This window comes from Pyrus communis, chromosome 4 (assembly GCF_963583255.1).
Source record: "Pyrus communis chromosome 4, drPyrComm1.1, whole genome shotgun sequence".
In the NCBI taxonomy this organism is placed as follows: Eukaryota; Viridiplantae; Streptophyta; class Magnoliopsida; order Rosales; family Rosaceae; genus Pyrus; species Pyrus communis.
In genome coordinates, this window is record NC_084806.1 from 1,385,352 (window position 1) to 1,409,969 (window position 24,618).

Genomic DNA, 24,618 nt, shown 5'->3' on the forward strand with positions numbered 1-24,618 from the left:
GCTTCGCACTTTGTTTCTATCTAAAAAACTTGAACCTTTAACGCAACTCCCAAAATTCGAATCCTAGATCGGCCACTAGCAATAGCACCAGGAATATGCCATTGCTTCGCATGGACTTGGAGAGAATCATCAATGGCACACCTTGTAAAAAGAAGGGGCATTGCCTTGACTACAAGAAGAAAGAAGCAAAAAATCTGGGCATTTGGAATTTTTTGTTCAAAGATATTTATTTTCTTCCAAGTTTTATTTGTATGGATATACAAATGTAGGGCTATTGTTTATTGAGGTATCTTATCTTCCAAACTTGTTTGTTTGGTCCCAAAATCCCCCTCTGCAAAACAAGCATTTGAAAAAAAGAACCAAGGGCGCCAAATTGAACACTACTCTGAATTTGTTTAATCTCATCAATGGCTTCCACTTCAACTTCTTCAACAATTTATTTGCAAACCAATGCTCAAAAACTATCTTTCCCCTCAAAGCCGGCAACCAAAACATCCCACACAAACCTTAGCTTTCCGTACTCATTGCGATTCGCTACTAAATTTGTACGTGTGAAGTCTTCTAGCACTGCCTACAATGAAGTTGTGGATGAAGAGATGGACAGAATCAGAAGGCTCCAGAACGGGTCTGATGTTCGCGGGGTAGCCTTGGAAGGCGAGAAGGGGCGGATTGTGGACCTAACACCACCGGCTGTGGAGGCCATTGCGGAGAGTTTTGGTGAGTGGGTTATCGACGGCTTGGAGATGGAGCAAGGACAACTTGTGGAGAAAGTTAGGGTGTCCCTTGGCAAGGACCCAAGGATTTCAGGACCAAATTTGAGTGTAGCTGTATTTTCGGGACTAGGTCGTGCAGGTTGTTTGGTATTCGATATGGGACTTGCAACTACACCGGCCTGCTTCATGAGTACAATTTTGCCTCCATTTTCCTACGACGCTTCAATCATGGTATAATATATTCAGCAACATCTACAAACCGGCACTGTTTGCACTAGTAAAATGTAAAGTTAGACTAGGACTTATGAGGCATTTCCTAATTTATTGGGACGGGACCGTAAGTCTCCTTTCCTTTGGGAGTCAAGGGTGGATGCTTATTTCTTGTGACCTTAAGAGCTCATCTCCCCTAATTCTCTACTTAGAAACAAATCGAAGCATGTTAAATGTGAGGTTGAAATCACAGTTCCTTCAAGTCAATTCTCATATCACATAAGATGTAAAACAATTACTATGATCATTTGATTTCGAACGTTGTACTGCAGATGACCGCATCTCACTTACCCTACACCCGAAATGGTCTCAAATTTTTCACCAAGAAAGGAGGACTAAGCTCGCCAGAAGTCGAAGACATATGCAATAGAGCAGCCCGAAAGTATGCCAATAGGCTCGCCAAAGTGTCAACATTGCTCAATGTCCCTCCATCAAGAGTTGATTTCATGAGCTCGTACGCAAAGCACCTCCGAGACATTATCAAGGAGAGAGTGAACCATCCGTTGCATTACGAAACTCCACTCCAAGGATTCCAGGTTCGGAATTGAATTAGCTCTTGGGAAATGAATTCTGCACACGTCTTTTCTCCTACTGTGCACACCAATTTATTTATATCTCTTGATTCTTCATTGATTTATTCACTCGAAATGATGACTAATTGCTTTTTAATTAATGCAGATAATAGTGAATGCAGGTAATGGATCAGGAGGCTTTTTCACATGGGATGTGTTGGATAAACTTGGGGCAGACACCTTTGGCTCTCTATACCTTAATCCAGACGGAATGTTTCCGAACCACATTCCCAACCCTGAGGACAAAACCGCTATGGCGGTAACCAGAGCTGCAGTGCTAGAAAACTCTGCTGATCTTGGGATTGTATTTGACACTGATGTGGATCGCAGCGGCATTGTGGATAAAAAGGGCAACCCCATCAATGGCGACAAGCTCATTGCTTTGATTTCTGCTATCGTATTGAGGGAACACCCTGGAACCACCATAGTGACCGATGCGCGTACAAGTATGGCGCTTACAAGATTCATCACGAATCGGGGGGGTCATCATTGCTTATATCGTGTTGGTTATCGAAATGTGATTGATAAGGGAGTGCAGCTTAACAATGAAGGCATTGAAACTCATCTCATGATGGAAACATCTGGACACGGTGCTCTTAAAGAGAACCATTTCCTTGATGATGGTAATTAGCACTGTTGTTTTTGCATGTTCTGTTTTCTACTTCCTTAATTTTGTTCTAATTTAAATTCTTATGTAGCTTATTTATCGTGCTCAAATTAAATAATTGTTCGTAGGAGCTTACATGGTGGTAAAGATCATCATCGATATGGTGCGAATGAAGCTTGCAGGATCAGACGAAGGGGTTGGAAACATCATAAAAGACCTTGAAGAACCGTCAGAGTCCATAGAGCTGAGGATGAATGTAATTTCTGAGCCTAGATATGCAAAAGAAAAGGCAGTGGAGGCCATTGAAACGTTCCGAGAGTACGTTGAGGTAATTGTTTTGAGCAACTCCTTATTAGTTCATGCAAAGTTCCTATGACTTTCGCGCATTCAACAACTCTTCACATCCTTACCTTGTTTGATACGAAACACACATTGACTTTTAGGAGGGGCGGCTTGAAGGGTGGGAGTTAGATTCGTGCGGAGATTGTTGGGTCAGCGAGGGCTGTTTGGTAGACTCAAATGATGCGTCAGCTGCTGCCGTTGACGCACACATGTACAGGTGCTGTACTAAATACATTTGAATTTGACGATTGTTTGAATTTAATCATAGCTACATTTCTTCAAATTTTAATTAAAACTTGTATGTTTCAGAGCAAAAGTATCAGATGAGGAACATGGACAGCATGGTTGGGTGCACATTAGGCAGAGCATTCACAACCCGAATATTGCAGTGAACATGCAATCAACTGCGCCTGGCTGTTGCCGAACAATGACAAGAGTTCTTCTAGATAAGTAAGTCATGTTGCTCCAAATTGACGTTCGCCCTGCTACGTATGCAAATTCATAGAATGGTAAATAGTAATGTTCTAGAATGATTGATTCAATTGACGATATGTTTCGTTGCAGATTTCTCATAGCAAGCGGAATGGATAGAATTCTTGACATTAACCAGATTGATAAGTATGCCAAGAGTGGAATTGTAGGCTGAGCTGCTATAATCTACGGTGAAGTTGCTAGCTAGGTATACAAACAGATGGATTACGTCACAAAACTTATGTATAATGTATAAATCTGCGACTTATAACGTGTGCCATGTTGAGTTATTTTTCGTATCCACAAACAATATGGATGCCAATCTCATCATGCCAAAAACATCATACAACAAAATCAAGCAGTTATTTGTGAAGGTTTTGGTTTCCCCCACGATATTGACTTGTATCCGTTTAAAGATGATGGCGATTTAACTGCAGGACGCAAGTACTCTTGTCTATTGTAATCTGTTGAGATTCGTATTTCTTGCTGGTCGTCTTCATCTTGTGTGGACAAGGAGTTTGCGTTACTGCTACGCGATGAAGTCGAGCCAGTAAACATACTGTCATCAATCACTTCCTTTCCCTTCCATATGATCTTAATATTGCAGCTGGTGTCGGGCGCATTTCGTAGAATCTGACTGGCTATTCCACTTCCTTTCTTGGACCTCAGTTTCCTCAGATTTGATTCGATGGTTCCAACTACTAGGTTTCTTATGTTTTGAGTCGGAATAAGGTCTAGGATTGCCTTGGCAACTGTATCGCTCTCAATGAGCATAATTTCAGTCTTAACCTGTTCGGTTAACGTCATATTCATCAACATACAGAGGCTAATCAGTACTAATAAACTTGTAATTAAATAGCTATAGAGGGCCTGTATTTTGGAAATCTGATAATACCTTAGCAGATGAGCAGGCATCAACGTATCTGTCAAGGAGCTTCCTCCTCCTGTCTCTTTCTAGGGCCATGCAATTGTTCACCATCTTTGGACTCACTGTATTTTTTGGAAGCATTCCTACTGCATGTCAGAAAAACCAAGACAGAAATATCTCTTACTAATCATCAATTAAATGTTAAAAAATCAGTTAATTAATTAAATGCAGTCATAACCCTATGGTTAATTAGTCGCCTTTACAGCTTGAAAATCTGTGTAATCTGAAACTTGTGTTGAACTCCTGTAGTGTAAGACTTTGATGGATTCAACTCGAATCAGTAACTTGTGCAATACACACACGCCAGATATGTCAACCCTTGTATCACTCTCAACTTTGAAATTTAGTAATCAACTAAATTATAAAAAGAATAAAAAATATATGTGATAATATAGATCAAATGTATGAATCATGACATCTGAGTCATCTGACTATACAGCATGCATGTTCATCGTATTAGGCTCTTACAATTTGGGATTGCTTTAGGAAAGGTTAAAACCGCTTTATGACAACCAAAAGAAGTTTTAACTGTGATTAATAGAAAAACGTAAAAGTGTTTCAAGATCTTAGCTAGAAGCCTAGAAGCGCTTTCTAAAAATTGAGGACGTGAACATTTACTAACAATAATTGACGTGTTTTTAATTGAAGAACACTTTTAGCAAACACGCTAATGAACTTACAAACAAGCCTTCCTCATCTGACCTCCCTCCAACTGACCGCCGGGCGGCGACATGCACACGCAAACACACAGAGACATGGTTCATGCCTTCATGGACACAGAGATGCACGTGAATGCAATTGACGATGATGAGAAGATGAATTAGATAACTGAACTTACAAGGAGAAGGAACAAATCGCATCGGTGGGAAGACATGGACGATGACTATTACTGGTGATCGATCATGATCATGTGTCACTGCGGCGTGACTCAGTGTCCAGAGAAGCGCATCCATGCTAGACTCGCTCTTCTGGCCCCCAACTGCTACATAGTATTGATAAGGACCGACCTCTTCCTCTCCCTTGGAATTATTCTTAAAGTTAAAATTAAAATCAATGGAAAACAGGCTTTCATCATCATCGTCCTCCTCATCATAAGCAGCTTCTAATTCTTCTTCGATGGACGTCAAGGCCAAAGGCAAAGGCAAGGGCATCCTCGTCTCTTCCTTTGTCATCGTCGTGCTTATAATAAAAGCGCCGTTAAACTGCTGGCGACCGACGTCGTATGCACCGGCAACCAAGCCCAATTGTTCCGACTCCGATATAATTGGATCTTTTGAAAGAGGCAGCAGAAAAAAACTAGAAAGTGAAGCAGCCTAGCTAGCCAGCTTGCCGTGTTTTGTTCGCACCGTAAGCGTAAAAAACTTTGATTTGTACCCTTAATTTTTAATTTCGATATATACCTTAATTTTAAATTTAATTTATAGCCACGATTTTTTTTTTTTTACATAAGTATGTCAATTACATGTCACTTAATACTACAGTATAATGATATTCTTTTCACTTAATATGGCTCGCTCATTAAGAAGTTTAGCCCACTCCATCACCCTTAGTGTAGCGAATATTGCTTCTTCTTCTTCTTCTTAAACGAAAGGGAATTGTTATTAGCACTCCAAAAATCTTATTTGACACTCCAAATTTTCTATAATTAGAAAGACAAATACACTTGTGAGGAGTGTAGAATGAGATTTTTAAAGTGTTAATAACAGTTCCTAAAAGAAAAGCCAATTATCTATTTATTTATGTTTTAAATTACTATGTGAAGAATAATAATAGGGTTTAAATAATCTTTTTTGTTCAATAATATTACTCTCTTATAGATTTTTAAGTAATTCCTAAATTTTAAAATATTATTTACTCTTATTTGAATTTGTTTAAATGTATAATTTATAGCACGTAGAAAGAGTTATCTTAAATAATGACAAGAATTTCGATCAAAATATTAAACAAATATGATTTCAATCCAACGATTAAGTTGACCAAGGACTGAAACTAAAATCACCGTTAATTCTATGTACTATTGGTTTCAGTCTAAACTTTTCATGCCGTTTTGTCTTTTGCGTGTACGCCGGCATCTAGGAATTTACCGTGTACTTTGTTGTGGTGAGGTCTCTCACTTCATTTCTGTTTGTTATTTGCTTTGCAAGAGATTTTTTCCTTCAAATATACAAAAGAAAAGGACTGAAATAGAATAGAAAACGGATCCAAATGGTAGCTCTGAGTATATTCATATGAAATTATGAATTATAACGTACTTAGCACAATTTTTTTTATATATTATTATTAGAGGAAACAAGAGTTTGAAACTATTATAATAAATTAGGAGAGGAAGAAGTTTCGAACTGGAAAGTAAGCCAACACTTCTATCTACTAGGATATTGTACCACATAAGTAGTATCAATTGGAATCTATAAATATATTCATTATAACACGGTATAACTAATTCACATGATGCTCTCCTAATGTTCTTATTTTGAGAACTTATGAGGGTGAAATGCATATTAGCCACAAAATTATATTAGGTTAGATAAAAAGGATTATAATACTAAAAATAATATTGGTATAAATTAAAAAAAGGGATACAAATTATAAGCAGAAATATATGGAAAAAAAAATACTAAAAATATATATATTTAAAAATGATTAATAAGTTTTTTATTTTTAAAATTGCCATATAATGACTTGTAAAAAATCTAACATTCCAATCATGACATGGGGAAACGTCAAGAAACTTTTATCAAAAATGAAAACAGAATAAAGTTTTAATTAATGAGAAAGAAAAATGATAAATAAGAACCTAATTTATCTTATGAAAATGGTAATAAGAGAAACATTTTTGGTATAGTAAGAGAGTAAATTATTAAACTAATATTAATACACTTATGGATGAAACAAAGGGATTTGGATCCTCTCTTAAGCTTAGCCTGCTGAGCATCTTGAGCAAATCATACAGACCGTTGGATTTTGATCCAACGACTATAAACAGGGGATCTCTCTAAAAGTTATAATAATTGTAGTCGTTGAATTAAATTCCAACGACCCTTATGATTTGCTCAGGAGGCTCAGTAGGCTGAGCTCAGGAGATGATTCAAATCCGAAACAAAGACAAGTTGGGGTAATTAATGGGTGGGACAGTCGATCACCTGACATTCTCAGTTTCTTAGTTTTATATTGAAATATGAGGGTAAAAATTGGAAGGGGATCCTCTCAGGATCCCTTCCTTCTAATCTACTAAGTCCGGGAATTCGGGTCATTAAAATTTGATTTAACGGCTAAAATTATTATAACTTTTAAAGTGAACCCCTATTTGTAGCTTTTGGATTAGATCAAATTTCAATAGTCCAAATCTCTGAACTTGGTAGATTAGGAGGAAGGGATCCGGAGAGGATCATTTTCCGTAAAAATTGCTTTCTGATTAGGATCAGACAATTATTAAGGATCGACCTGCTGCGCGCAATATATAATTTAAGAATTTGGTGTTACAATCATCTTAAACAAATCTTGCTTTATGTCCCCCACTTGTGCTTTTATTCAATCTGGAAAACCACAGTACAATATGCACTTTAGGGTCTATGACTAGATTTCCTGTCTGTCGTGTTCCCTTTTTTCTTTCCTGATTATATGATCACTATCGTATTTGAGGCTCATTAGTTCTTGATGTACTTTAGTCTTAAGAACCTTAAACATCTAATTAAAACATATCATCATTTTTTAAGGCACGCTTTTCTTTCCTCTGGTTCTGATACATATACATATATTTTGTTGGTTTATTTACCACTGGTACGAATTTTTTAAACTGGACTTTTGGTTGGAAATTTATATTTGATCATCAATGGATATTGGAAATTCAAGTCATAATTTCACATACAATAGTACTAGTTGTACTGAAAGCTTGGAAATTAGAAATATCGATATCCATTACCATTAATACATAGAAGAAGCAAGAAATTAAAAGGAAATGCTAAAGCTTCCCACCAGCACCCTGGCCAGCTTTTATATACGTACCATACTATATGACTATTTTTCTTCTTATTCACACCTCCTCGTGATTTTGGTCCTTGCTGTATATATATATTTTTGTGATTACTAAAAGAGTATGCCAGAAATAAAAAATAGTGTACATAAATCGTCTTCTAATTAATTAATTTATTATTGAGAAGGTGGGCATCAATACTGTTAGTCAGAAGGACCAAAAAGTCCATGTACTTCTGAGGAACCGGAACACCCTCCGTCAACTTCTCATACTCGACGGTCCATTTCACTGATGAGCTGCTGCATCCCCCACTAACCTTTGGTGTGACTTGAACCGTAGCCTTGAAACTCTTGTAGTATTTCGTCAACTGTCCTCCTACTGTTCGGAAAGTCACTGATTTGTTTTTCTCATCTATGGCTTCAATTGTCTCTCTAGAAACCTCAGAAACATTGCCTATCATGCAGGTATATAATTAATTAAGAAAATATCAGATCGCTGGGTCCAGGTTAGGTAATATAGTCGAACGAGTAGTATATATATAAAATATTTTAAGTTGGCATGCATAAATTTTTTTCCATTAATTGTTAGTGTTACCTGCAGCAAAGTAAGTCCATTGCTTGACTGAGCCCACAGAGCCCCAGTCACCTTGGATGACCTGAAGGTCCTTTATGACATTAGGGCACATCTTGGGCAACAGGTACCCTTTGCTAAGAAAGATTTCGTAGAACTTGTCGGCACTGGCTTTAATCTCAGCCTGGACCTCCATCTTTGCTATTTGAGCCATAGCGTTCGATCTTTTTAACTTTGTAATTTGTATGAAATTAGCTAGCTAGAGTCTGGTGAAAAAATGACTCCCCCTTGGTCTTTATATAGAAGAAATAAAATAGCTAGATAAAGTATAATATGCCTTCACTTCGAGCCAATTGCAAATGTGGATCGGAATTGGGGTGGTTTTTCTGACAAATTTAATTTAGGTTTGGAGTTCTGTTTGCTGGTCCCTCGCTAGCTAGGGCAACTGGGCAAGTAGATTTCTGTTTTAGCACTGTCGTGTTAATTTGATGCTCATGGCCACTATCTTACGGTGGATCAGATGAGGATTCTATTCTATCTTTTTCATAAAGAGATTATATACTTTCCTAAATTATACTGTTCTTTTCCTTTTTGTTGTTCCTGTGTTTCTATCAAAAAAGGAAAATACGGACAAGGCACTTAGTACTATAGTTAAGTAATATTTCTCTTAAGTATCAATTTATTATTTTCATCCCTTAGTGTAAAATGTGTAAATATATCGTTGTATCAACAAACAAAAAAATTATTTGAAAAGGGCAAAGCCAAAAGCATTTTGCCTTTGTTTTTTCTCCCACTAGCCTTTAATGCCGAAAAATCGAGTTTGTTTCCAATTTTATGTAAATCAAGCTCTTACAGTGGGCTGTAGACTTTGTGTTCTTTGAGAGTGGATCCAATTCTTGAGTTTAATATATGAAACTCATGAGTTAGAAAATTACAACAAAATTCTCCACCACACCTGTCATTTTTCAGGAATAAACGATTGAGATGATATTTAGTTAAATATCAACCATTTGCCTTTGTCCTTTCATGAGCATTAGGCCAAAATTCGTATACGATAGGTGACCAATCATTTAGGAGTGAATAAAGGGAATAACCCACCATAAAATAGGAAAAATAAAAAATAGGTGAGTCCTACCGCAGTAAACAGTAGAACTCAAGACAAACTCTGAAACTCACACGGTTGTAGTAATCAAACTGAAGATGTTTCTTATATAAGAAATTACACAGAAGATGTTTCTTATATAAGAAATTAAACAGATACAAATACAAATGTTGTTGCATGATGAGTCCATATTATACCATATATTTTACCCTTATCTTAGTATTAATATATTAGTTATTTTGGTAGAATTTTAATAATTTGTTATACATTTTTAATGTAAAATATTCAACGTCATTTGGAGCAAAAAGTGATCAAACAGATGAATTTTGGAGTGATTCCAATTGGAGGATGTTCATGAGTTTTTCAAGATAACTGTATCAAAATTCCAGATTTTTCTACCAAGCTGTTTGATCGTGGCGATGAAATAAAGGCCCAACACGTAACTTTCCCAGATTGACGTTTCTGGATGTTTTGGATATTTTGGAGGTCAAAATGGCATATTTTGAGAAAGATTCATTCTGAGGATTTGTAGGGGACATCTCCAACTTTCAAAAGAGACATTTTGAGACCAAATCAGAGTTGATTTGGTCGGTAAAATTCTGATTTTCTAAAAAGTCCTAATTTCAGTTTAAATAGGAAACCTTTTATTTTCTGTTTTATTATTTTATTATGTTTCCTAGTTTTATTCTAAGACTGTTTAGGGTTTTATTTTTTAGTAGTATAAATAAGACTTTTTAGCTGTTACGGTTAGAAGGGAAGGAGAGGAGGAAACGCACGCACACTTTAGAGAGTTTTTCAAGTTTATTTTCTAGGTGTTTTCTATCCTTATTCTCAAAAATATTTTGTTTTATGATTGTTTGTAGCTAATTTCTTTTGCTAGGGTGAAGCCACAAGCCTTAGCATGAATATGTGATTTTATTAATTTGCTTATGAATAGATGCATGCTTGCTTTGAATTATTAATCACCGTGATTAAACTATTTAATTGTCATAGTGATTCGCGGTCATTAGGGTTTTTAGACAAGTAATTTGATGCAATTTCTGTTGGAACATCACCCTAAAATTGAAGAGGGCTTATTGATGCAATTTCTTTTAGGTTATGTGCCCAATCCTCTATCTGTTGTGGTGAATTTTATTGGTAGTTATGCCTTTTCAAACTTTTGGTGTTAAGAGCACAATGCTAAATATTTTAATGTCACATAAATATTCCAAGTCGTCAATTTTTTGGATGAAATTCCAACTGCTAATCTCTTTATCATTAGACAATTGGACTCACAATGCGTTAGGGCCAGTTTAGCTATTAGTATAGTTAGCTAACTCTAGAAATGAATCAGGGTTAGAGATTTTTTCTAGTGTTTGTAAACTTCTAACGCTTCGTGTATCATTGCTTCCCCTTCGCTTTAGATTTCAACTAACTATTAACCAAGTATCTATTAAAATTAGTGACCATGGCTTCTTCTATGAGACGCTTAACTTGTATTGAACCCGAGTTCTTGTGTTATTTATTCTAGAGAGATTGTTAGGCCACTTTGTATTGAAACATTCTTCTGTTTTGAGAAAATTTCTACCATTTTATCATTGGGAAGTCGATTTCACTTTGTCTCTGGGGGGTATATGTCCACTACCATGCATATAGTGATACCATTTTGAACAATTAGATTGAAGTCTAAAGCGAAATGGAGGTTTTAATTGATTGTGGTTATGTGTGTAGGTTAGTATTATGTACGTTCAGTTCAAGGAGGAAGAACATGCTCAAGATGCGCTTCAGAATCTCACTGGGAGGTTCTATGCAGGTTAGTTCCCTTCTTTTTCTTATCTTGATATGTTACGAACAACGTGATCGATAGTTGCGATGGTATGATGGTTTTATCGTCGCTGTAATATATTTCGCCGAAGTCACTTTCCTGTCTTTTGATTGATTCGTGATTGGTAGATGTATTGTGCTACATGACAGTTCAGTGTTAATGGTTGATAGTTGTATGGTTTTTCCATATGTTAATTGGGGTTCAGACTTCACTACGATCACTTCGAATTTCGTCCAATTTTCTCTTATCCTCTGTTTGGTTCTTGAGAAACTGTATTGTGCTGGATTTACTTCATTTAGCAGTTTACATGTTTTCTTATATTTATTTATTTCTTTTCTTTTGCTGCAGCCATGTCTGTCGAAGAAGATAGAATGTGAAACATTGTGAGGGCCAGTTCCTTGGATTTCAATGCCTGGACTTCTTTAATTGAAGAGACAGAGGGTTGTAGAGGTGCGTTAACTGGATTTTTGTGTCATTAGATGAATTGTTTGGGTGAGTGTGAATCATCTAAGGTTGCAAAAGATAAGGTTTTGCCAGAGAAATTGTTGTTATTTAAATGTGAATAATATGAGGTTGCAAAACTATGAACTTCATTGTACTTTCTACATGTTCTTAGATATTTCTGTGATTGTCAGTTGCCTTAGCATACCATGGTCTGCCCATGGTTTCGCATTAGTGATTGCATGCTACATTTTCTAAATAAGATTTTTCTTATCATTATCTATTCGAGAGGCTGTTTTTTGGCAAGAGATGTGACTATGATTTATTGTATAGGATATTATCATCACATGGATGCTTGAAGGCACATAACAGTTACCTTGACCTCTAAGAATATATGTATGGCAAATGAGCGTTGCTTAATCAAACTTACTGCTATATGCTTGATATTATTAATACATGAGTACATGCTTTATCATCGAAGAAATGAAATTCAATTATGATATAAGTACATACTTTCTTGTTGACAAATTGGTTAAGATTCATGGCGACAATTTGATTATGGATTAATGATGCTTTTGTTTGTGGAACTGATTTTTATTCTATTTGCAGAATTAGGCGGGTAGTTGTCATCACACAAAAGTTCGTCTTTGAGGTCGTAACTGATGCTCTTCACTAGGCCACTAAATTATTCTCCTATTTTCCTCTTGCCTCGTGGCACACTCCTTTTCTAATTTTTCTGTCACTTACTAGCTAAATGTATTGTGATCTTACAGGCTTGAGAATTAGCACAACACTTAAAGACTTGCTTTGTATTTTGTTGGTATGGTGCTTTTTTGTGATCAAATTGGTTGCCCTATGGATACAGAGGATGTGCTTGGGAGATTACTTTGTGTTTTTTGGTATGATTTTATTTTGTAGTCATCATTAGGTACCTTTGTCAACTTTAGGATGTGCATCAATTGTAAGAGCAACAAAACAATTCAAATTTTTTGTTTGTGCCAAAACTTCCAATTGTATTGTAATTGACAATATTTACTAATTAATCTAAGTATTTGGAGTTTAATGTGTTTATGATGATTATTGTTATCTTTCTATTGTATTCTTTTCAATATTAATTTAGATGTTATGAAATGAGGTCTGTCTAAAATGAATTGTTAAAATAAAAATTAAAATAAATGTAAACTACGGCATGCAAAATCAACATTAACTGTTGATGGTAGTATTCTTTTAGGATGTACGACGTATGCCGTAATTGCCTTTACAGTGTTACGACACTTAATAAACGCCGTATCTAATATAAATTACAGCATATATGTATGCTGTAATTGGTTTTGCAGTATTACGACTCTCCATTAACGCCGTATCTAATACCAATTAAGGCTCACAATGCACGTCTTAAAGATCGTTTATGATGTGTTTTGCTTAAATTATTCACGACTACTAGAGTACGTCGTATTTGACAAAACATCTTTTATGACATGGGCTTTTATTGCTTGGGGGCTCACGCCGTGAGTAACCGTTTACGGCGCTCTTTATGCGCCGTAAAAGACCAGTTCTGTTGTAGTGCATAAATAAAACTTCCAGTATTGAGATAAATTGACTCTGAATTCTCTTCCCAATTCCAGGCAACTTCTTCATCAAATACAATGTCTCTTGATAATACTAGTTTCTTGGATAGTGGATCAAATACCCTATACCCCTTTTCACAAGTTGCACATCCCACAAATACTCATTTGAAGCTTTTAGGCTCAAGCTTATGTCTGTGTTCACTTGGAACATGAACATAGCATAGTGAACCAAATACTCTCAGGTGTGTTATTCCTGGTTTCCTCCCAGAATAAGTTTCAAAAGGTGTGATGTTGTTCAAAGTCCTTATGGGACATCTGTTTAGAATATACACTGATGTGTGAACTGCTTCTGCCTAGAGAAAGTATGGCATTCTCTTCTTATGCAACATGGATTTAGCCATCTCAATCACAGTTCTGCTCTTCCTCTTCACTACTCCATTTTGTTGTGCAGTATATGCAAGAGTGAACTGTCTTTGTATTCTTTTTTTTTTTCACAGAATAGATCGAATTCAAATGACTTGAACTCCCCTCCTCTATCACTTCTCAGACATTTAACCTTGAATCCACTTTGTAACTCTGCCATAACTTTGAATTTTTTAAAATAATTGAATGTTTCAGACTTGTATCTTAGAAAATAGACCTAAGTTATTCTGGTGAGATCATCTATTAACAGCATGAAATACTTATTTCTAGCAATTGAATCATTCTTCATAGGTCTACACATATCAACATGAATTAGTTCAAGTGGAGCAGTTGCTTTTTGCACTTAATTTCTTGGAAACTCTTTTATGTGTTGTTTTCCAAATTGGTAACCTTCACAGATTGTAGTCTTCAAGCTGAGGCAAACCATGCACCATTTCTTTGTCTCTCAATTGTTTGAGACCATTAAAGTGTAAGTGCCCAAATGTCCTGTGCCAAGTCTCAGTAGAGCGAGTGACACTAGCTTTCAAAGCCACCTGATTCTCAGATAATAAAGTCAATGAATAACACTTATTCACTTTCTTCTTCACTTTCACAACCAAGTATTCTAGTGATGGACCATCAAACACATTGCACATTCCACCACCAAACACCAAGAAATATCCATGCTCATCCATTTGACCAACACTTAGCAAGTTTTCTTTTAAGCTAGATGGGTACATTACTTCTCTAACATACTTTCTGCCTTTGTTTGTATCAATCACCAATGAACCCATTCCTGCAACATTCACAAGGTCTCCAGTTGGCATTTGAACTTTGCCATCTATGTTGGTTCTCACATCAACAAGCAATTCCACATTTCCTATCATGTGGTTGCTACAACCACTATCAATGTACCACTCTTCATTCACCTTTGGTTCTGTGACTGTGATATTTGCATAAAACAGATTTCCTGTCATCTCTCCACTTGATTAGCATTGTTTGCCTTTTGCACTATTTTAGCCGCATTACATTCTCCAGCCCAATGTCCAAATTTATCACAATTGAAGCATTTTGGCTTCCCTTTGTATCTACACTCACCAAAATGGTACTTAGAACACACCTTGCACCGAGGCTTTGCAACCTTTTGACTCATTGACTGAGATACATTCATATTTTGATAAGTATTCATGGGAGATTTCTGCTGAAACTTAGGTTTTGATTCCCATTTCTTTCCTTTAGAATTCCAGTTTCTCTGAAATCTGGATGAACCAGAATGAGCACCACCTTTGTTTTGTTCCTTTGGATTCACAGAGAGTGAAACAAAGGCTCTCTCAGTGGTATCAACACTGTGCAAATCGAAACGTTGTTCTTGGCTTTTCAAAATTGCCACAACCTCCTGTAATTCTACAGTCTTCAAACACTTTGTATTCTCAATGACTAGACATATGGGATCATATGGTTTAATAAGGCTAATTAGAACTTTTTGTACAAGTTTTTCATTAGACAAAATTTCACCAAACGTTTTCATCTGATTAATCAAGTCATTTAGCCTAGTAAGATAACCAGATAGAGTTTCATCATCACGCATTATAGCATATTCGAATTCAGGTCTCAGATTTTGCAATTTCACAGACCTTACCTGATCACCACCATGGTACTCACCATACAATAAATCCCATGTCATCTTTGCTGATTTTGCATTGGCGATTCGTGGGAAGATTTGATTTGAAACTACATTTTGTATGATTCCCAAAGCCTTTGGGTCTTTCATCAACACAACAGCCATTTCTTCATCTCCATCATCCTCCGATGATCCTTCAACCTTCTTCTTATTTGAATCAGAAGTTTTAACTCCATTCTCCACCAGATTCCATAACCTAAGTGATTTGAAAATTGTCACCATCTTGATTCTCCAGAACTCGGAGTTCTCACCTAAGAAAATTGGAGTTCTCACTTCTGAGTCTCCAGATCCAGACATCTTTGGCCCGAATGGGTTGATTTCTCTTCTCAGATGATAACTGGACTCTAGTGACCTTCACTGAGCTTCAAGTAAGCTTCGATTCAGCTCAGTGGATTCACAAATCTATGCCCAGGCTCAGATGATTGAACTTGGCTCTGATGCCATGTTGGGTTTTTAGATCACTAGGCCTGCCCTACTCTAACGACATTGATACTGTCCCCAACTTAACCACCTGCCCAATCCGTCAGGTGTGGGGTTTTACCATAAAATGCCTCGATATTAGTTAGAGTGGCGTAATACTATTTAAACCCCTTGGTTTCTTTTCACCCCACCGATGTGGGACTTTAACAAGTTATCGCAGAAATAGTTGGCGACTATAATGCTTTCCTTTTTAGATCATCCCTGTACGTAGGGCCTTTATGAACTTCTATGGCAAGAAATATGCTTGATCGTTGTTGATAAATTAGAATCATCAAAATATTTCCTCGCTGAAAGTTCGTCATTTTGTCGGTAAAAGTTGCTCCTTGCTGTTAGACAGAGGAAAATAGAAAAAATTCTGAAAACATTGTGAGGAAATTAGGATCTATTTATTGATTTGCAAAAACTCCCCTCCAAACTTGTACAAAGCTAGCAATTTTTTTCTTTAAAATTTAATATTAACCGATTAACTCTCTAAATTATTATAAATAGCCAATTTCTCCTATGCATTTAGATTTTGAATTTTTTTTCATCCAAGTTTTCATCATCGTGGTCACTCAGACATACATGGCAAATGTATAAGGGCAAATTGGGCAAAAAGCCATTATTTTGCAGCTGCTAATTGGACTCTCGGGGCTAATTCAAACATAAGTACGAAGTCAACTAGCAAAAAAGAAGACAAGAAAAAATAATCCGTTGTACACATTAGGAATAAAATTACTTGATTGCCCCCAAACATTTTCCGTGTGACCAAAAGTGATTAGAAAATTGGATGGAAAATTTCAAAATCTAATGTTAGGGGAAAATTGGTTAATTATAAACTTCAAGGAGGTAGGTGGCTAAAACTTAAGTTCAGAGGAAAACTAGCAATTCCGTACAAGTTCGCAGGGGTGGAGGCCCCGGGAAAGGAGGCGGAGGGGGGAGGGGAATTGACAAATACCTCTTGTTGTTATTGTGGGCCGTTTGAATAATTTTTTTTTTTATATTTTAAAGAAGCCACTTCCTAAATTAATCCCTTAAAAAAGTTTGTACAACCCAAATATGTAATGTTTAAACAAAAATACTACTCTTACGACATTTTTTTTTATCTCAATTGTACCACCTCTAATAGAGATGAAACCCACTTATGTGGTGAACCCAATCTCTATTAAAGAGATGATACAAATATGATAAATGTATCATTACTCTTAAATATTAAGCTTTGTGCACGATGAAATTTTTTTTTTTGGATGATTAACCATTGGGGATATATGAGTGAGGGGAATGCAGGTTTCAGCGATAAAACAAATTTTTTTTTTTTTTTCAATTTGATCGATATAGATAGTAAATTTTTTATTTTTTATTTTTGAACAAATATAGATAGTAAATCATTTAACTAATAATATACGGATCGATGAAGGAAACAAAAAGGTTTGGGTGGGTGGCTGAATCTCTTTTCTCACTAATTTATGGAGTGACAAGCTTCTATTGGATGACGGTTTTTTAGTTTGATGCATGTAAATAGTAAATTATTTAACTAATAATACATGGTTTTTTCGATGAAGAAAAAAAAGAGAGAGAGAGAGGTTTGGGCTGTGTGGCTGGGTCTGTGAATCTCTTTCTCACTAATTTATGGCTTGTGGCAAGCGTTTGGATGGTGGTTGGACCCATTGATAAAATGTGCTTGAAAGTCCACCCATGGATGGCAAGGGCGAAGGCTTGAAACATGCTCTCCAACCCAAAAACCCTCATCCAGCAGGCCAAGAAGAAGAGGGCAGCGTGAGCAACTTATGCTCAGCCCTTAAGCTAGCGGGCAAGGCTAGTGTCAACATGATGTCAGTCATGTTGTTTATTTTTATTTTTTTTATTATTTTTTTTATTTTTTTGTGTCTGGCGTGTGCAATGAACACATGAACTCGGCAAGTGAGCCAACAACTTCGGTTGTCATGGGGCCCACTGCATAATCTAACAGCCACCACCAACGACTCTATGACATGGCAATTTGTAAGTCATTAAATTTTAAACAGCCTGATGGTCTGGACTATTGGATTTCCAACAGTAAAAAATCGAAAAACTTATCATTTTGACATGTGTCACGTTCTAATGCATATGATTTTAGATCTGTTTGGAAATGAATGGCCATGATTAATCCAACAGTTCAAAATTATTAAAAAAAGGGGATATTTTTTTTTATTATTCTATAAATACTAAACCATCTTTTGCATTTCTCTCATCACAACTCCATATTTATTTTTACTCCAATCTTCTAAATTTGTTTTCAACTTTTCAAATCCTTTTATTACTAAAAAAATGAATGAGAAGGTACTTTGTTCAGTTGAGGAAGATGTTGCTTTGCTTTGTTTTTCACTTTCCAAATCCTTTTATTACTAAGAATAACATTGTTTCAATATCGTAGTTGGTTATCTTAGTATGCTATGCTTTTGCCTTGCATTTGAAATAAATTATTGAAATTAGACAATCGTTTTATTTAAAAAAAATAAACTTACCAAGTTCACACTTAAACATACTTGCACAAACTTACAAAGTTCAGCACACTTGCAAATAACACAATTAAAATTAAACACACCAACAAACATGGATTACACTTACAAGGCCAAACAAAGCATACATACATACATACATACATACATACATATATATATATATATATGTGTGTGTGTGTGTGTATTATATTTATGAACAGTATTTTCCTTACTCTTGTCTTTGCCCAACGGGTAGAGTTGCACAAAGACAAGTATTGTTCATGGTAAAAAGTACGGGCAAGCCAGCTGCCTTGTTCTTACACTTGCGCTCACCAAACGGGTGAAACTGCTATTATGATCGGTCTGAAGTAGACGCGCTTATTCTTGGGTGAGGAAATTATCAGTCTCCTTAACAAGAATAACAGCCAACTGGAGCTGAAGTTGTGGATCCGGAACCCCATCATGTAGCTTTTCATATTGTAGGACCAAATTCACCACGCTGCCCTCATCATGAACTCCTAATTTTGGAGTAACTTGTAAAGTGATCTTAAAGCTCTTGTATCGATCTAGAGGGTTTCCTTCAAGCACTGTGAAAGTCACCGAATGATTTACATCGTCTATGGCTTCAGTTAACTCCTTGGAAAAAGTTGGTTTCCCATCTGCTAACATTTAATCACAAAATCAATTACTTGCTTCATCCACAAAAAAACATGTCGACATATATAGTAAGTGTAGAAAAAGGTATGTAGGCTAAAAATTATATTTGTTATTGATACATGAATGTGGAAAAATGGAAGAGAATGCAAATGGAAGAGAATGCTTATGGAAGAGAATGCAAATGGAAGAGAATGCTTAATTTTTTCTCATTGTGTTTCTCTACAAGATTACAAGGATATATATACATGATACAAGTGTGTAGGTAGGACAAGGTAGCCGTCCTAGTGTGTAGGTAGGACGGCTGTAGAGGACAAGGTAGCCGTCCTAGTGTGTAGGTAGGACAAGGTAGGACGGCTGTAGGACGGCTTGACGGCTGTAGGACGGCTTATTCTTCCAATAATAATATTATATACAATTACACAAGGACTCCAACCATATTCCTTATTTGTCTAACACTCCCCCTCAAGTTGGAGAGTGGATGTCAAGAACTCCCAACTTGCGTAACATACCCGAAAACTTTTCTTTCCCAAGAGGTTTGGTAAACAAGTCTGCCAACTGTTGTGCCGTACCCACATGCTTGGTCTCTATTGTGCCATCTACAATCTTATCTCGTATAAAGTGACAATCCATCTCAATGTGACGAGTTCGTTCATGAAAAACAGGATTGGCAGCTATATGTAACGCTGCTTGATTATCACAAAATAAAATGGAAGGACCATCCAAAGGAATGTTCAAATCCTTCAACAAAAAACGAAGCCAAACTATCTCGCAACAAGCACCTGCCATGGCCCTATATTCTGCCTCTGCTGAAGAGAGCGAAACGGTTTTCTGTCGTTTCGTCCGCCAAGAAATCAAAGAACCGCCCAAGAATACACAATACCCAGTAGTCGAACGGCGAGTGATAGGGCAACCTGCCCAATCAGAATCACAAAACGCAGTTAACTTGGTCTGGTTGTTAGAACGAAATAATAAACCTTGACCTAGAGTAGCCTTCAAATAACGAACAATACGAAGCGCAGCATCCATATGAGATATCCTTGGCTCGTACATAAAACGGCTTAGAACATGCACAGAATAGGTGATATCCGGCCGAGTGATAGTGAGATATATTAACCGACCTACTAATCGTCGATACTTTTCAGGATCCTTGAGAAGTTCTCCTTTATCAGATAATTTTGTGTCATCCATAGGAAAAGCAATGGGTCGTGCTCCCAAAAAACCATAGTCCTTGAGAATCTCTAATGCATACTTGCGTTGAGAAATATAAATCCCTTGTTTGGAACGAGAAACCTCAATACCCAAAAAATATTTTAAATCACCAAGGTCTTTTATCCGAAAATGATCACGGAGAAAAGACTTCAGAGAATTAATGGCACTAGCATCATTGCCTGTAATCACAATATCATCCACAATGGTTAAGAAATAATGAGCACCAGAAAGAGAAGATTGACGATTCGGGCCCCAAATATCACAATGAATTAAAGCAAAAGGGAAAGTTGATGAAATTGAACTCAAAAGAAAAGGTTGACGAGTTTGTTTTGCCAACGGACAAACATCACAAATATGACTAGAATCAAAAGTACAATTAAGAGAGCTAGACGCTAAAGCTTGCAAACGAGTGGAGGAGGGGTGACCTAGACGCCTATGCCAGAGGGAGGAGGGGATGGTAATGATGTTGCAAAGAGGTTGACGGGTGGGGAGAGAAGAGGTAAGGGCCACAAGGTAATACAGATCGCCACGTCGCTTACCCACACCAATCATCGCCTTCGAAACCAAGTCCTGCAAAACACACCAAGAAGGAAAGAAGGTTATGGAACACGATAATCCATCTGTAAGTTTACCAACCGATAAAAGGTCCACTCGGAAATTAGGGACACATAAAACATCCTTCAAAGTAACTGATGAATTTAAAGGAAGAGTGCCGGTAAAAGTAATGGGAGCGGAAGCACCACTAGGCAAAGAAACAGGTGGCAAATGTGAAGGAGAACGATTAACCAAACATGAAGCGGAAGAAGTAATATGATCCGTAGCACCACTGTCAAGAATCCATTGACCATGACGAGAGGTGACAGGTAACAAACCTTGGGCAAAATCAGTAGTGAGCACGACATTGGCCTGAGGAGGGGTGGTGGTGTCACGTAGAGCAGCTAGAACACGGGAGTGCTGCTCGGCAGAGAGGTCAGGCATGGCAAGCTGCAAGTCATGCAAAGTGGGCTGGGCCCCGTGCACTTGGTGGGTCGCTGGAGTAGAAGAGGAGGCGGGGGCCTGGGTGCCTTGCACGTGATGGGCCTGGGTGAAATTATGGGGCCGGGAAGCAGAAAACCGTGGCTGCCGGGGAGGACTGGAAGGTGCATGGCTGCGGGAAGAACTGGAAGCAGTGGCACGGCACGGTGGTCGCCACGGTTGGCCATGGAGGGGATGGCCAACGGGATAGCCATGAAGTTTATGGCAGGTGTCTCGGGTATGATAATCAAAATTGCAGTAGGTGCAGTGGAGGGGAGGACGAGCAGAGGAGGGACGGGACAGGCCACGAACAGCTATGGCAGCAGGTTGATCGACAGAGCGGAGGACGCCCAGGGAGCGTTGTTTTTCAGCTTGAGACACCGAGGAACAGGCCTGACGAACAGTGGGAAGGGGATTCATTAAAAGAATCTAGTCACGAACAGCAGCAAAGGATTCGTTGAGGCCCATTAAAAATTGCATGAGTTGTTGACGGTCATGCTTGGCGTTGCAAGAGCACGTGCAGCCATCATTATAAGAAGCATTATTAACATCAAGCTGATGAAGAGACCAAGACTGACTAGCAGCAAGAGCAAGAAGACAACGCACCGTAATCATCTTAGCAGTAGGAGAAAAAGTGTCATGATAATCAATACCTTCAGCCTGAGTGAAGCCTTTAGCAACCAAACGAGCTTTGTAGCGGTCAATAGAGCCGTCGGAATTGTGCTTGAGTTTGTACACCCACTTGCAACCAATGGGAATTTTGCCAGGGGGCAAGGAAGTTAAAGTCCAAGTACCATTAGCATGTAAAGCTTGAAGCTCCTCAGTCATAGCACGTTGCCAATTGGGGTCAGTGGCAGCCTCGGCAAAGGAGGAAGGCTCCACAGTCCGACTGACAGAGTTAATGTAAGAAAAATGCCTGGGAGAGTAACGGTGATAAGAGAGAAAATTATAAAGTGGATATCGCGTACCTTGTGTAGAACCGGGTTGCGAAGTCGAAGATGGGTGGGATGGCAGAATCACCTGCGAGCAAACGTAGTCTTTTAAATAGGATGGAGGTTTATGGGCACGGGAAGAGGTGCGGGGAAGGGGAGGAACGGGTAATGGGGCAGCAAGGGAATCTGTGGGAGGCGTGGAAGGGGAGGAAGGTGGAGGAGGGTGAGGCGTCGGGGCAGGAAGGGGTGGGTTATATGTAAAGTCCAGAGGGGGTGGGATGGGTAGGGTAGGCGAAGAGGAAGGGATAGGAGGGTGAGAAACGGCATAAGGGAAAGTAGTTTCGTGAAAGATGACGTCTCGACTAGTGAAAATGCGGTGATTGTCGAGATCGTAAAGGGTATAGGCCTTTTGTCCATGAGGATAACCGAGAAAAATGCAACGATGAGCCCGAGGGGAAAATTTGGTGGTGGGAGTGACAGAGGTGGCATATACCAGACAACCAAAGACGCGGAAGTGGTCATAAGATGGGGTTTTCGAAAAGAGAACCTCAAATGGGGATTTATGATGGAGAAGACGGGTAGGGAGACGATTGATGAGATAAGTAGCGGTAAGAACACATTCCCCCCAAAACTTGATAGGAAGATGAGATTGAAAACGAAGGGCGCGAGCGGTTTCAAGAAGATGACGATGTTTTCTTTCAACAACGCCATTTTGTTGGGGGGTATAAACACAAGAAGTTTGTAAAAGCACCCCATGATCAGAGAAAAAACTACGAAGAGATAAAAATTCACCACCATTGTCAGTACGAATGCATTGGATGGTACTGTGGAATTGGGTAGTGACATAAGCAAAAAAATCCTTAATTAATTGTTGAGTGTCAGATTTATGTTTCATGAGGAAGACCCACATAAAGCGAGAAAAATCATCCCATACAGCTTGGACAGAGGTGGAAAAAAGCACAGATTCTTGAAGGTCAGGTTCCAAGGAATGCAGAAGCCAAGAGAGAATCATGTCATTGCAACGACGCCAAGCCGCGTGAGCATCAGGGTCGTCGGAGGAAGAAGGTTCTTGGATATCGCCAGTGATGAAACCAAGTTTATTCTTGGCACTCAAGGAAAGCTGCATGCCACGGGCCCAGGATGTGTAGTTATCACCATTCAACTTCTTGGATACAAGGACAAGATTCGGGTGGTCGGAATGATGAAGGGAAAAAACACCATCGGAAGAAGAAGAGTCAGCCATGGGAACGGCAGAGAAAGCTGCCGAAAAAAAAAATTAGGGCTAGGGTTATAAACCTGCTCTGTATACCATGTAGAAAAAGGTATGTAGGCTAAAAATTATATTTGTTATTGATACATGAATGTGGAAAAATGGAAGAGAATGCAAATGGAAGAGAATGCTTATGGAAGAGAATGCAAATGGAAGAGAATGCTTAATTTTTTCTCATTGTGTTTCTCTACAAGATTACAAGGATATATATACATGATACAAGTGTATAGGTAGGACAAGGTAGCCGTCCTAGTGTGTAGGTAGGACGGCTGTAGAAGACAAGGTAGCCGTCCTAGTGTGTAGGTAGGACAAGGTAGGACGGCTGTAGGACGGCTTGACGGCTGTAGGACGGCTTATTCTTCCAATAATAATATTATATACAATTACACAAGGACTCCAACCATATTCCTTATTTGTCTAACAGTAAGAGAACGATCTTTGAGCCACACTTACCTTCAATATAATCCCACAAGAAGACACAACCCACTTTACCCCATTCACCTTCAAGTAATTTATGACTCGGAACTTTGTCGGGGCTGATGTTGCATATTTCGTACGGTGTTCGTGCGAAGAATTCATGGAACCTGTTTGCTTCAGACTTGATTTCAACACTCGTCTCCACCTTGCTAGAATTTGACATTTTCCACCAGTACCAGAGTTGAAGGAAAAACAACTTTGGCCCTTACACTTATATAGAAGAAAAGAGGGAAACAAAAACTTTACAAGAACCTAACAATTTGCCCATGCCATCAGACATGGATGTATTTATTCACTAAAAAAAAATGCGTTAGTTGTATTATTTTACTAGAACCGAACAATTTGCCCAGTAGACATGGATGGTGGAATATCTTGATCAATATTATTCCTCGTTTGCTCTCGTCGTTTCTAAGAAAACAATGTTTTCTGGTTTTATTATATAACTGGACACAAAATGTTTTGATCTTGTTCGTTTCTCTGTTTGTATGCTTTTATACATGTTATTTCTAAACAATTTGTTTGTTTTATGGTGGGCATCTTTAAAAGTAAGATACCCATTTGTTTTTAGAGAAATGTTGTTATCACCTAAAAGTTTAAGTGTGTATTTGTAATTATTTATATTTAAAAAGAAAAATATTTTTACAATGAATGCACAATTAGATTTTTGTAGTGTAAATTT

General features: G+C 37.8%; 5 protein-coding genes across 6 annotated transcripts; 1 reads left to right on the top strand and 4 right to left on the bottom strand.

Annotated features, from left to right (window-relative positions):
- Positions 1-302: 302 nt before the first annotated feature.
- On the top strand, positions 303-3,243 carry LOC137732469 (uncharacterized). Its single transcript, XM_068471779.1, has 7 exons — positions 303-944; positions 1,256-1,519; positions 1,662-2,178; positions 2,291-2,490; positions 2,606-2,721; positions 2,814-2,954; positions 3,069-3,243. The coding sequence occupies exons 1-7, from the start codon at positions 408-410 to the stop codon at positions 3,148-3,150; spliced, it is 1,857 nt and encodes a 618-aa protein (XP_068327880.1). The 5' UTR covers positions 303-407; the 3' UTR covers positions 3,151-3,243.
- On the bottom strand, positions 3,192-5,261 carry LOC137732470 (U-box domain-containing protein 36-like). Of its 2 annotated transcripts, none has more exons than XM_068471782.1 (3): positions 4,742-5,261; positions 3,871-3,965; positions 3,192-3,764 (listed from the first exon to the last, which is right to left on the bottom strand). In XM_068471782.1, the coding sequence occupies exons 1-3, from the start codon at positions 5,073-5,075 to the stop codon at positions 3,330-3,332; spliced, it is 864 nt and encodes a 287-aa protein (XP_068327883.1). In that variant the 5' UTR covers positions 5,076-5,261; the 3' UTR covers positions 3,192-3,329. The 2 variants fall into 2 exon arrangements, with proteins under 2 accessions (XP_068327883.1, XP_068327881.1); XM_068471780.1 differs by having other exon boundaries at positions 3,871-3,989.
- Positions 5,262-7,799: 2,538 nt separating this feature from the next.
- LOC137732548 (MLP-like protein 31) lies at positions 7,800-8,698 on the bottom strand. The gene is made up of 2 exons (XM_068471867.1): positions 8,468-8,698; positions 7,800-8,326 (listed from the first exon to the last, which is right to left on the bottom strand). The coding sequence occupies exons 1-2, from the start codon at positions 8,655-8,657 to the stop codon at positions 8,034-8,036; spliced, it is 483 nt and encodes a 160-aa protein (XP_068327968.1). The 5' UTR covers positions 8,658-8,698; the 3' UTR covers positions 7,800-8,033.
- A 6,035-nt stretch (positions 8,699-14,733) lies between these two features.
- On the bottom strand, positions 14,734-15,738 carry LOC137731210 (uncharacterized). Its single transcript, XM_068470314.1, has one exon. It carries the CDS (start codon positions 15,736-15,738, stop codon positions 14,734-14,736), a length of 1,005 nt encoding a protein of 334 aa, XP_068326415.1.
- Positions 15,739-18,758: 3,020 nt separating this feature from the next.
- Positions 18,759-24,102, bottom strand: LOC137730738 (MLP-like protein 43). Its single transcript, XM_068469696.1, has 2 exons — positions 23,916-24,102; positions 18,759-19,039 (listed from the first exon to the last, which is right to left on the bottom strand). Exons 1-2 carry the CDS (start codon positions 24,100-24,102, stop codon positions 18,759-18,761), a joined length of 468 nt encoding a protein of 155 aa, XP_068325797.1.
- Positions 24,103-24,618: the final 516 nt, after the last annotated feature.